Here is a 13,520-nt window from a genome sequence, read left to right as displayed (position 1 = left end):
GCTATTCCTACAGGAAGACAAATTCAGTCTTAGAGAGCAGAGGAGACTGGACAGGCGAGGGCATGACCCCCTATAGGTGTGGTGAGTTAAACTGTCCCGGCTAGTTGGAAAGACCCCAGACCCTTCTCAGCCTCTGGGACTAACATGTTCGGCTGCATGCCCACCCCCTCCTCCCCGTGTAAACTACTGGTACAGATTTCAAGCTCCAAGTTAATAATCTGATGAGCTGCAGTGGAATGAATGCATGTACTTAAGTGTATAATCACCCTTATTAAACTGAATGGGACTGTTTTATCCTTAATTTGCATCTTAAGAGTAATTTGATAGTTTTCAGCAGTGTATACCAAGGTATGTCCATTCTTGCTGATTCAGAACTTTGGGGACACTGCAGCTACATGTAAACTAGCTTTGGTAATGAAACCTCATTAACAGCCGGTGCATGGAGCTCACTGAAACCCAGACAGACCTTGAAGTTACAGAGAACATATTCTGAACAGTACCTGCAATAGCATGTTGTGTTCATTTGCCCTGTTAAATAAATAAGAGAAAGCAATCTGCTTCTCACTTTCTTTTCCCTTAAGAGTATCTACACTTTTATTTTTCTTGTAAAATAATACTTCCAACTATTAATTTTCCTTTGTCAAGTTATAGACTCATGGATACTACAGAACAGAAGTCATCTACTTCACCTCTGCAAATAATGGAAAGTTTCCAATGTTAATACTTTGCAAAAGCATTAGCAATTGCTCTTAAGGTTTGCTCTTTCTTGTGCTTTTTTTCTGGTTATCTACATAGTATGATAAAATAATTGAAAAAGCAACATGCGGTGTCTACAGAGCCAAAAAATAGCTATTATTTTAACTGAGTCTGGGAAACTAGCTTTGGTGGTGTCAGAATCTAGAAAAGTCACCTGTTGGTCAGCTAACCCCATCATGTATGGCCTCAGTCTGAGCAGACACATCTCCCCCAGTACTACTGTTCCCAAAGACTTCTCCCTCACCTGTCATTACTGAAGAGCTATTGTCCTGAATTCAGCAACCAGTACTGTAATTCCCATACACGCAACCACAAAGTCTGTCAGTCATTAATGTACATGAGCTCTAAGATTCATCCTCCAGTTGACCTAAATACATCTCTACTTGTTGCATATGAGGAATCTGACAGTCTCATTTCTTAAAACAGTTCTGAGGAGTTAATAAGTTCAGTCACTCACAACTGTAAATTATTTTCATAACTGTATGATAGAGACAGTCATAGGAGGCATCAGTTGTCATGTTTCTTCTCCACTGTGGGGATTTAAGAATGGAGAATTTCTGGAAGGGGTAACCTAGACACAAAACGAGCAGGAAACCAGAAGCTGAAAAATGTAATTGGAGCCTGGATCTTATGTCAGTTTTCAGTGTATGGATTCCTCTTGCTGTGTAATTTGGTCCTATTTCTCCCCTAAATCATTTTACATTCTAGCTGCACTCTCTTTATCGTTCCCCTTCCTTTCATCTTCTGCCCACACAACATCTGTGGAGTGGGAAGAAATAAAAAGAAACACATATGATTGTGGAACTAATATAGATAGGTATTTTTAGTACTCCAGGACTACATTTTTGGCCTGGATAGCTTAAGTAGTATGTGTACCCTATCCTCTGAAAACAACTGTTTCAGTAGCACAACATTCAGAAAATCTGTAATGAAGGATGTGAATCCTTAGCTTACAACTACTAGCCTACTGGCTGACATTATTTCACCTTCTTATTTTGTAACTGTTGTAAACAAACCTAAAGTAAACATGTATCACCACCAGCTCCAGCCACTTTCCTCATGTCACCCAAATTACAGAAATCTATACAATCTGATTTTTTTTCAGAAAACCTCTGTGACAGTTTGCGGACATCAACTAATGTAAAAGGTACTTAGAAGTGTGAGATTTCAGTACTACTGCCTAACAGATAGAGAAATTGAAACAAAGGCAAAATTACTTTTTCAAGATTATACAGCAACTCAATGGCAGAGTACAATTACAATTCAGAGTATTCTAGTTTCTAATCCTATAATCCTCTTTCCAAAATCTATTAGCACAACCAAATACGCTGTTTCAGTGACGGCCATGAATGCTCCATTCTTTCGAACGCTCCACCCCAGGTATCACAAACTGACCATTCACATGACAACACATGAATAATTTATAGGCATATTAAACATCTGAATTCAAATTACTACACATCCCAAGTTTCTGACCAGCAGGACTAAACTCAATGGCTTTAATCGTGCAACAATTTTTCTTAATTATAAGTTGTTGAAATAGGTTGCTGAGTCAGCACTGTATAAAAACTTAAAAGTCTTAGGCTAAAGGAGGAGATTAAAACACAGTAATTTGTGCCCCCCTCTGCTGTATGGTAATCCTACCCCTAAATTTCACTCCCTGATGATGAGAGTAGACTGCATTTAACAGATACCAGCCTGGCATGAGTAAATCTGTCCGAGTCCCAGACACTACTGCATTCAAAACTCTGGCCAGAAACCACCTACTGCCCCTAGCCCTGGCCACACATGCTCACAGCTCTCTTCACCATCTTATGCTGCCCTTGGCAAGCAAGTCCTGGTTTGAACATCACCCCAGCGACCCACTGGCACACTCTGTCCTGTACCTGAGAGCTGCCTTTTTTCCTGACAGAACCAAGGGGCTGGACGAACTGTGAGGGGTGCAATAAGACCAGCTGTCAATTATACTTCCTAAAAAAATCACCTGCAGACCCTCACTTCTGATGGCTGACTCATTCAATCCACAGCTCAGTCCCTGCACAGTCCTCATCATCCTCCAGGAAAGTGGGTGGGCCTGGAGGGTTTTCTGGACATACATATAGTGTTTACCTTAAAGGTGTACTAATAGCTACACTCACAAGGTATCACAGGGGTTCACAGCACATAGGTCATAGGCTGGAAGAAAACACACCTAGAAATGTGTACCATTAATCCTAATCTAAGAATTAAAGCTTTTAAAATCTCCAGTTGTTTAGGCTGCTTAACTGGCAAAGTGGGTTAAAGGCGTAAAACTTTTCCAAGAAATTTCTCTGCTTACGTTTTATTTACACGCAAGGATATTTAGAAGCTGCAGATATTCAGAAAGTAGAAATTTCTATTTGTGAGTGCCTACATTTCAACTAAACCTTTTGAAGTACAGCAAGTTTTCCACTACTTCAAGGTTCTTTGGTTTTGAGGAAGCTTTTACATTTTGAAGTAGTCTCTCTCTAGTTAGATGAAGCTAGCCATTCCTCTCCCCCTTCACTGCCATGAACTTCTTTGATGTCCCCCTAAAATGGATGTGCATGTTAACTAACCTGCTCCTCTCTGCAAACCCACATTCCTGGTGATGAGATAGATGAGTGAAAAGACAAACTGCCTGACACATGGGAACCAGTCAGTAACTATTGCCTCTGGGTTGCTTAGACAGAGCTTTCCAGGCTTAGCTTCTCACTGTCCACCAAACACCTAGTAAAAAAGAGATGTAGTTATAACAGTTACTGCAATTTTAAAGTTGTGGGCTTATAACTGGGCAGAAATGTTCTTCAAGTCATCATACTATCCAATGTTACAGCAACCTCACCTTGCTCATCAATTTCACCCCTTCCAAGCTGGGGGCACTTACAGTACTCTGGCAAACCTGTAGCAGTAACTTGACAGTTGTCCAAAGGTTTAGTTTGGTACTTTCTGTTGAGAACTTGCGTTTCACAGGAAGACTGAAGACTCCTGCCTCAAACACAGCCCTATTCAGAAGCATGAGGAACACCTCTGGGGCTTGAAGCAATTTTGGCAGTCTAACTATAATCCATGGGTACCAGTCCATTAGTTTGCATCCAACAGTGTGCTTGGCTACGTGACCTCTGAGGTGTTACTGCCATGCTCCCCACACCTCTATTAAGATAGAGTTGTTCTACTGGACACAGGAAAAGTTGTATAAAGAAAAAAAAAAGGGTAATTCTAAAGCCTCATGATTTACATGAGGGAGCCTAAAGCTTTGCAGAAACTTAAGGCAAATTAGCCGGAATCAGAAATTACTACCTCCTTTGCTGTAAACACGTACACAAAATGGTTTACAAACTTCACCCAAAAGATAATGATTCCTAGGTAGTGCCTTGTTATTTGGGTTAAGGTTTGGGAAACTGTGGAACAGGAGGTACACTGGAAACATCAGAAGGGACCTGTCTGAAGGCAGATGAGGCTAAGAATACTTCCAAATACACTGTGAAGGGTCAATTTATCATTAAATGATGATTTTAGGCACTAAAACTTAAAAAAAGTGTTGATTACTTTATACTAATTAAAATACCAGCATCTCCCCTCAAGAGCTGCAGTGATAAGCAGCAAGGATTTTTTACATTTGCGTTACAGAAGCTACACAGGAATACAGAATCACAGAATCATCTAGGTTGGCGAAGACCTTAAAGATCATCCAGTCCAACCATTAACCTAACACCGACAGTTCCCAACTACACCATATCCCTAAGTGCTACGTTGACCCTACTCTTAAAACACCTCCAGGGATGGGGACTCCACCACCTTCATGGGCAGCCCATTCCAACGCCTAACAACCTGTTCTGTAAAGAAATAACTTCCTAATATCTAGTCTAAACCTTCCCCGGTGCAACATAAGGCCATTCCCTCTTGTCCTGTCACTTATTGCTTGGTTAAAGAGGCTCATCCCCAGCTCTCTGCAACCTCCTTTCAGGGAGCTGTAGAGGGTGATGAGGTCTCCCCTCAGCCTCCTCTTCTCCAGACTAAACACCCCCAGTTCCCTCAGCCGCTCCTCGTACGACCTGTGCTCCAGAGCCTGCACCAGCTTCGTTGCCCTTCTCTGGACACGCTCGAGTCATTCAATGTCCTTTTTGTAGTGAGGGGCCCAAAACTGAACAAGGAATCGAGGTGCGGCCTCACCAGTGCCAAGTACAGGGATAAGATCCCTTCCCTGTCCCTGCTGGCCACGCTATTTCTGATTACATCTGCTGCAATTCAACAGTCAAAAGACATTTCTACCTCACCAATGAGCCGAGTCAAAAGCTAGAACGTTATCTTTCAATGTAATATAGTATTATTTGCCACCTAGAAGCCCACCTGAGTTTGAAACTCTCGGTTGTTATCACAGCTTTCAACACCTAGGTTTGGGTTTTTTTAAGAACGATTCATTATATGTGGCAATAATGCACAATTACCAGCGTTTATTTTTATTTTGCTTTAATTAAACACAAAGGCATCTCCGATTATTCAGCTTTGCCCTTGCCAACTGAAGAGCGCGGCGATTCCGAGTAAGGCTTCATGGCCGAGATGACAAAAGGTCCTAAAATCCGCGGCTTCCCATTCCGGCTCCCAGCACCCGTGGCTTGCAGCTGCGGCCAGGGCCGTGAGGAACCCCGCCTGGCTCCACCTGAAGATGAGACCCCGCTACCCACGCCGTTCCGCGACCTGCGTGCCCAGCGGTTAGCGCTCGGAAGCCGCGGGGCAGCCCGACCGCGGCACTCGAGAGCCGGCACCGCGTTAACGCTCTCCCCGGCGGGAGAGCCCCCGCGGGGCTACAGCTTCCGCTGCTTGTGCCGGGGGTTGGTCTTGCAGTAGACGTAGAGCCGGCCGCGCCGCCGGACGATGAAGCAGTCCTTGCAGCGTCTCTTCAGCGAGGTCTTCGTCTTCAGCCCCGCCAGGAGCGGCGGCAGCGGCAGCCCGGGCGGCGGCGGGACGGCCAGCAGGGCGCGGGGGGCGGCCGCCTCGCACCACAGCGGCAGGGCCCGGCTCAGCGGCGCGGCCAGGGAAGAGAAGGGCGAGCGGCCCAGCGAGCGGAGCGGCCCGGCGGCGGCCCTGGCTAGGAAGGACAACATGCTCCGCGCCCTGCCGGGACAGCGTGCCGATGAGAACACCCGCCCCGCTGCCCTCCTCCCGTCCGCCGCCTCCGCGCCACCGCCCGCCCCCAGCCCCTGAGGGGAGACCCCGGGCACTGACCGGTCCCACGGCCGCTGCCCTCCTCGGAGACCCGCTCGCCGGCTACGCGCATGCGCGCCCGCCGCGGCCCGCCGGAAGCGCGCGGGCGCCAGCGAGGGGCGGGGCAGTGGCTGCGCCTGCGCCCGCCCGCCCGCCCCGCTGGGGGTCACGTGGCCGCCCTAAGATGGCGGCGCCCGGCGCGACCTTCCGCCGCCTGCTGCCGCTGCTGAGCCGCCCGCGGGCGGTGGCTGCTGCTCGGCCCTACGGGGTGCGGGCCGCTGATACCGGGGAGCTGGTGACGCACACGGGGCAGGTGAGCGTGTGGGGCCGAGGCGAGAGGAGGGCGGCTTGGGGGCCGGTGCTGCCCTTCCGCTTCCCGGGGAGGGCGGGCGCGTCCGGGCCGCGTGTCCCGGTGGGGCAGCCCGCTGGTGCGCTTCTTCAGGCAGTGCGCGCTGTCGGAATTAGTGTTCTTGGACGGCACGTAGGCAGCAGGTACGCGCGGCTTCAGAAGGACGGCTGTTAATTAGGAACAGGGTCGTTCCCCTCACCAGGCGTTGTGGTCTCGATCCGACATTTGGCACCGCCGAAGAGTTGGCGGGTAGGAGGTACCCTCCTGTCAGTGCCTCGTAACTCCCGTTTGTCTGTGCCTTAATGCAAAAACTGACCGTTGCGGACTAGGGAGGTTGGCGGAGACGTGAAAGAGGCATGGCTGGTGGAGCTAAGGCAGGAACATTCTCCCTGTGGTTACTTGACTTGAACGTAAATAAGTATATAACTTGAATTTTTTAGTTTAGTTCACCTTCCAGATGGCAGTGTGGGATCAAGGAACAGCATTATAAGTAATAAATCTTTGCCTCTGTGGTCAGAGCTAAGGCTTCTGTTTACTGGCTTTAACACCACATCACTCCTCCTTTTCTTTCCCACTTTCCAACCTAAAATTTATTTTCCTGTGTGAGAAGTGGAAACTACTTTTTCTGTGCAGTACATACTTGTGAAATGATGGTAATACTTGAAACTGAGGAAAATATTTAAACTATTTAGTCTTGACGGTGTTGTAAGCCTTTGTGTTCTATGTTTATGGTCATTACTTTTTAAATAAGATGAGGTTTATTTTGTGCTTTAGGTATATGAAGAAAAGGATTACAGAAGAATTAGGTTTGTTGGGCGACAAAAGGAGGTAACTCATTCTACTTTTAGTTATGGGAAAGGGGGTGGTTTGTGGGTTTTTTTAATACCCAATATTGACGTCCTCAACTCGATTGTCATTAAAAAACCCCAAAAAGCGAACAAACCAACAAACAAACAAAAAAATCCTACCAAAACCAAATTGTTTTGGATTTTGGGTTTCAGTGTTGCTTTCACTAGAGTGAAAAATATTATTTTCACTATTCTCTATTTTCTATTCTCTTTCAGTTTATAGAAGCTTCTGTGTACCTCCCTACTTTTGGCAAATTTGTGAAATTCAAGACTTGTCTTGTACCTGTTAAGTCCTTACATCTAGGCTGTGGAAGTTGTAGGCATTTGAGCATCTTAAACTTGTACCACTTTTTGTGCTAAGCGTGTGTTTCAAGAAAATTTTAAGCATGTTTTTAGTGCCATTTGTCTTCAGAAAAATCCCATCATTAAACGCTCTCCTGAATTTTGCATCTATATATCTGTCTAAATGTGCGTTTTGAAGCTTATTTTGCTTCTGCATAGTTAAAATCTTGATTTTTTTTACCCAAAATGAGTTTTTAATGAGGCCATTTCCAGAGCCTGGGAAGCATTTGCTGGATTAGTGAAGTAACAAAATTTAGAGTAGTCTGAAATAATGAAGCCTCAAAGGCAGAGTCTAGTAGCACTACCACTAGCCAAATGTGCTACTGTGAATTATCTTGTGGGCCCTGTTGCTGCTGTTTGTCAGTAGACTGGGTAATGTGAAATTTTAAGTCTTTTAACAGCAAGATTTTTCCAATGATCGAGCACCACAGCTCCATGAGGGATCTGCTGGCCTTTGGGAGAGAAAAAGATTGTTTCAGATAAATTGTATTCCTCAATGCCTGAGCATCTTATTAGTGCCTTAGTTATATAGATATATACATAATAATGTTATAAATGTGTATGTGTAGTAGAGGCATTAAATATAAGGTGTGGTAGATTTTTAATGTAGTTGACTGTAATTATTCCCTTCCTAAATTAAACTGAACTAATTTATTTATACTGATTTCTGAGTTTTTGTATTGAGTTTACCTCATTGTATCATGGATACAATTTAATTCACGTTGTGTGTCAAAAATGGGGATTCCACATGGGAAGCAGTTAAATGAAAATGTCACTTAAAATGCTGAAGTAGTTTACTTCTAGGAGAATAGTGGCAAAGTAGGTCCCTCCCAAATGCAGTAGCTGTTTTTGTGCTACTTCTGAAACTTTGAAGGAAATGCTCCTTAAGCCTAATTCTCCACAGGGCACTGGTCCCTCTGATATGCCTTTGCCAGCAGCTGGTTTCAGACTCTGTGGTGACAGAGTTTTAATTGTGGAATTGGAACAAAATTTACATGTTAAATACTAAAGCAATCTTCATCTGTACTTATTAACAGGATCTCTCTCTAGGAGTTTTGCCATTATCCCCCAGTGTGATTCAGCTGCTAGTATTAGCATTTCACACCCGTGTCTCTAGTCTGAATGTTGTCTTGTTTCTGAAGGTAAAGCTGGCCTGCGAAGTTGGTGACTCTACTTTCTTGGTTGTTTCTTCTCTTTGTCTTGAGTACGCTCCAAATGGTTGAGTCTGGCTTGTGACCAGCCCAGTCCAGTGTCAGCAGCTTTCTTGACTGGGGATGCAGACTCTGGACGCAGATGCCCTCATTGAGAATGTCTGGGCCCATGCCTGGGTGCTGCACATGGCCTCTCCGGGCAGTGGCTAGGCCTGGGGGCATGGCCCAGAGTTATTGTCCTCCTTGGTTCTGCCAGCCTAATTGTTAATGAAATCCATGTGTTTTAGCTAAAAATCATTGTTCTCCGTGCTGGATGTAGAGAACTGGGAGACTAGTGATCTCTGGCAAGGGCCTAAAACAAGTAGATGTGAGAAAATTGAGCATGGCAGCTGTCAAACTGCATCCCCCATGGTTCGACTGGGGTCATCCTGCCCTTTTACCACAGGACCTAATTCAACACCGCTGTTCCTGCTTTGGCTCTGCCCTTTCTGTTAGGCTGGTGCAGCAGCGGAAGCTGTGAGGAGAACTGATCTCAGAGCTGGTTCAGTTTAAGTATAACCTCCTGCCTTCTCTCTGGATCTTTGGACCTGGGTCAATTCCAAGTTTGGTTTTATCTCTCAGCTTCCCAGACCATGTACTGGTACAGGCGAGTAGGTGGAGAGAAGCAGCAATGGGATTGTCAAACTGGCACTACAGCCAGGAAAAAAATTGCTCACTGAATTATACATTTGGCAAGGAGCATTTGGATGTGCTGAGGGAAACAGCCCCTTCCTGCTAACTAGCGCTGTGCTTTAATTGAAGGGACACGATGTAACTGAACCACTACTTTTTTTTATTTCTCAGTCTCTTTGTTTTCTGTCATGTTTTCCCGGCAAATGCCTAGATTCTCTTGTTTGGCTGAAGCACAGACAAGTTGTAGCTGTACAGTAGATGATAGGTTCTTGCTTCCCCCATCCCCACAAATACCTTTGTGGTTAAGAAATGTTGGGAAGAGTGGAGTTCTGCTTCTGTTCTTGAAGCAGAGGTGCATCATGGTGGTGTATCCCTCCTTTATCATGAAATGAAGGACGCACACTTTTGAGCATTATTAAAAGCAGCAGTAAAAATCCTTGCAGCCTGGCAAAGATTACGTGAGACTTGAGGACACAGGCCCCAGGCAATGAGTTGCCAATTTGCTTCAATACTGAAAGTTAATTTTTCGTTAACTTTATTTAGCTGTCATCATCTCTAAGTAAAGAAAATCCGGTTGTTGGCAAAACTTGACTTTTCCACTGCTATACCAAAAATGCAAATTTTGGGGGGACTGAATTGGAGGCTTGGTGAAAAATCCAAAGTTGCTGTGTACTAAAACTGTATAAAAATACCATTGTAGTTCTTAGCTAAGTGTCCATTAAATGGATCCCTATCTTTTCCCTAAGAATGTCATCTGCATTCAAATACCAGCATATTTATGAACCTTATCTACTGCTCTGTCTGTAGTGCCTTCTTTGGGTCTTCAAGTGTGCATATTTTATGTTCTCATGCGTATAACATTGCCTTTGAAAAAACTGGCCCCTCCTGCAGCATGTTTACCTGAGGGGTTGGGTTGGTTGCCCAGCACTGGCACAGACCGTGTTGGAAGAGGCTGGTGTGGATGAGGGAGGGAAGCACTGTGCCTGAGTGCTGTAGGTCCTGCTGAGGCACAAGGTGCTGCATCACAGGCCTGTCTGGAGGTGGATATGTTTGCCAGGCCACTTAGACGTGCTCTAGGAAAAAGCCCTACTCGGTCAGTGATGTGCATATTCAGGAAGTGTGTGTAAGATAGATATACAGAATGATGTAGTGACATTTAGATGTTTGGGGTTTTTTTTTTCTAATGCTGAACAATTTGCCTTTCTGACTCTGTTGTTACACACCATGTTTATGTTTTCCTGAGGTTCCTGTGCAGCAATAGAATAAGGTGCATGGTGAGAGGCTCTAAATTACCAGCAGTTGTTTTATCTCACTCCTGACCTTACTTGTCCCACCATTATTTTTGAGTTTATCAGCAGTGAGTCTTTTGCAATTTTATCATGTAGTCACTAAAGCACAATACAGAGGCAGTGTCAGTTAAATATCTTCTGTTTTGGGTTGCTTGTTCCTGCTCACCTCTGCTGAATCTGCTTAAGGTCATGTTGTAAACCTGAGCACTGATGTGGCCTGTGTATCAGGGGATGGGGTTTACTTCTGCAGAGTTTAACATCCTTAATTCACTGATCTGGCTTATAGCACAGCCTAAGAATTGGTGGAGGAGGTGGGAGAAAACATGCAGCAACTTCTCAAGATGACTGTAGTGGAACTGCTTGGGGAGGTGGCAAATAGCAATTGCTTTCTGTTTGAGTGGGAGAGGTATCTGAAAGCTTTTTTTCTTTCTCTTACAGGTGAACAAGAATTTTGCGATTGATTTGATAGCAGAGCAGCCTGTGAGTGAAGTTGAAAGCAGAGTGATATCATGTGATGGTGGTGGTGGTGCTTTGGGACATCCTAAAGTATACATAAACTTGGTAATATATTTTGATCTGTGTATAGCGTGTTTTGCCTGCCAGTTCTTGTTTGTAAGATCATTTGCTTTTTGGCATGTTAGTTTAACAAAGTAAATGGATTTACCACCTGAGGGGTTAATTTTATTTGTTATCTAATACAAAATTAAGACTTCTACTCAGAAGAGCTAGAGGGCTTCCATTTGAGGTTACCAGGCATTTCTTGCTCTTGATTGTTTGATGGGACAATCCTTTTTTTTTTTTAAAAAAAAAGAAAACCTATGAAATAATTTGAGCAAGCAGTGCCTTGTGAGCAAAAAATGATATGATAGCTGTGTTTTGGGAAATTAATTGTTTAAATGTTACAGTATAGATTGAGGATACATTTTCAGTATTTTTAGGATTATGCAATTTATTTTGAATCCTGTACATTTAATTAAAAAACCCACAATAAAACTCTTTCAGTCTTTGAGAATCTTGGTAGTTCTGAAGGTTTCCATCAGTTTTGATGTTTCTGATGAAGTTTCCATCAGGATTGGAGAATCAGTGAAGAATAAAAGTCTTACAGTCTTTGTGTTTACACTGACAGTAGTGATAGTTTCCAGTGTATTTGTATTCTAGAGAGTAGTACTGTCATATGGCCTTGGTGGAATCAACGATGACCTGCTGTTTAGGTACTGGTCTCAAGTAGACCCTGACTGCACGTGTCTTAAAATCTTTGCTTGCTCACTTCAACTTTGACATTTGCTTAATACCCAAAAGAATGGTGGGGGAGAGCTGGTGTCCCTTAGAGTCAGTGTTGTTGCAAGTCCTAACTGTAATCACAAGCATTTCTATTTTAGAACAAAGTAAGCACTTTATAATGATTGGTTTTACTTTATTTAAAGTCAAATGCTTGGCAGTTATAATTTATAAGACTTGGGAAGCTTGTGTTCTTCAGTCTTCAGTTAACTTCTTGCATTTATGTTGATTTGTTTGACCTGTGTCATGCTCTCCTTGAGGAATGCTTTTGTGAATTTTGAGATCTTTTTGTGTTAACAATCAAATTACAAGACGTCTGTGGTTTCGTTCTTGAAAGCTAATGTCTGTAAGGAGAGAATGGTATTAGACCAGTTTGTTTCCCCTGTTGAAATTCAGGCTTTCAGGGGTGGAGGGTAGTCTGGAATTTTCACTTCTAATCCTGTATTAAGGAAGGGGAACCATGAGTTTACTTCACTTGATGTCTACAAATAGTCATGTTGCTAAATAACAGAAGATCCTTTAGTGTTTATCTAACTGTCTTGTCTTTTGCCATGTTAAAGAGGACTACAACAGTGGCTGGCAGTCACACTGCTAAATTAAAAAAAAAAAAAAATTAAATGTATCTTTTGGAGATAAGAATAAAATTTTATACAGTAGTAACTGCTACTTTTCTCTAAAATGTTCTTTTAGAATTCCTCCTGGAATCCTACTAAAATTTCCTCCTTCCTGTAACTAACAGTTTACATTACTGGCCAAAATTCCTTTCTAGATATAACTTGGGAATGTGAAATCCTATTCTGTGTTAGAATATGAAATGATCTTTTCAGAACATTGGAATAGGTCTAACTGAACTGACTTAAGATGTTCAGTTCAGTAAGAGGATCCTTTATTGCTGAAGAGATGTCACTTGGCTGACTTTAAAATGATATGGTTGAGATTAGGCCTGCTAACTAAAAGACTGGCAGAAAGGAAGCTCCATAGGATACAGAAATCAAGCATGAACCTCATATCATCATTCTTACTTCCAGTGTTTCAAATAAGATTAAACTCTGTACTTCAGCTATTGAAACATCTGTTTTAAGATGGCACATATAAATAAGAGAAAATCTGTAATTTCTAGAAGTTTTGTAAAGTGAAACTAGCAGTTGTTGTATTTTTATATTTTTGCAGGACAAAGATACAAAGACTGGAACATGTGGCTACTGTGGACTTCAGTTTAAACAGAAACATCACTGAAAGATCATTCCTGTGTGCTTGTAGATTTCTGTTCAGATGTTAAAGTTTAACTATAAATAAACAATATATTTAGAAACCCAAGATTAGTGTTTGTGTTTATCTTGACTGTGGAAAGTCCAGTCTGTACCTTTTTAAAACCCAGCTTGTCAGGTATTTGAGAGTGGAATGGTATTATAATATCTGTTTGTACTTAATTTGATTTTCATGGAACAAATGCCTTGCCTTGTTTGGCAGACTTCTTGCATGCTTGGAAGTGGTGTTTGGCTGCAGCATAGATTCGGTTTGTACTGGGTAGATTTATATTCTTTTCAACACTGAATTAGATGTAAATGTTGACTGATGTTTGTCTTTTGGCATTGTTTGTCACTTAATTTGCTTTGTGGACTAGTATCTTTAG

At 43.2% G+C, this 13,520-nt stretch overlaps 2 protein-coding genes across 2 annotated transcripts; one reads left to right on the top strand and one right to left on the bottom strand.

Annotated features, from left to right (window-relative positions):
* Positions 1-5,192: 5,192 nt before the first annotated feature.
* MRPL36 (mitochondrial ribosomal protein L36) lies at positions 5,193-6,099 on the bottom strand. The gene is made up of 2 exons (XM_074897801.1): positions 5,980-6,099; positions 5,193-5,868 (listed from the first exon to the last, which is right to left on the bottom strand). Exon 2 carries the CDS (start codon positions 5,856-5,858, stop codon positions 5,559-5,561), a length of 300 nt encoding a protein of 99 aa, XP_074753902.1. The 5' UTR covers positions 5,859-5,868; positions 5,980-6,099; the 3' UTR covers positions 5,193-5,558.
* A 1-nt stretch (position 6,100) lies between these two features.
* NDUFS6 (NADH:ubiquinone oxidoreductase subunit S6) lies at positions 6,101-13,204 on the top strand. The gene is made up of 4 exons (XM_074897800.1): positions 6,101-6,271; positions 7,082-7,135; positions 11,048-11,170; positions 13,058-13,204. Exons 1-4 carry the CDS (start codon positions 6,143-6,145, stop codon positions 13,121-13,123), a joined length of 372 nt encoding a protein of 123 aa, XP_074753901.1. The 5' UTR covers positions 6,101-6,142; the 3' UTR covers positions 13,124-13,204.
* Positions 13,205-13,520: the final 316 nt, after the last annotated feature.

Source organism: Athene noctua, chromosome 2, assembly GCF_965140245.1.
Source record: "Athene noctua chromosome 2, bAthNoc1.hap1.1, whole genome shotgun sequence".
Lineage (NCBI taxonomy): Eukaryota > Metazoa > Chordata > Aves > Strigiformes > Strigidae > Athene > Athene noctua.
This window is presented reverse-complemented; position numbering and strand designations above follow the sequence as displayed.

Bases quoted from the DNA above. Each gene is read 5' to 3' on its own strand.
- NDUFS6 (XM_074897800.1), top strand. From the start codon at position 6,143: ATGGCGGCGCCCGGCGCGACCTTCCGCCGCCTGCTGCCGCTGCTGAGC. The intron at 6,272-7,081 runs GTGAGCGTGTGG...TTTGTGCTTTAG, and splicing joins TGGTGACGCACACGGGGCAG to GTATATGAAGAAAAGGATTA. The intron at 11,171-13,057 runs GTAATATATTTT...ATATTTTTGCAG, and splicing joins CTAAAGTATACATAAACTTG to GACAAAGATACAAAGACTGG.
- MRPL36 (XM_074897801.1), bottom strand. From the start codon at position 5,858: ATGTTGTCCTTCCTAGCCAGGGCCGCCGCCGGGCCGCTCCGCTCGCTG.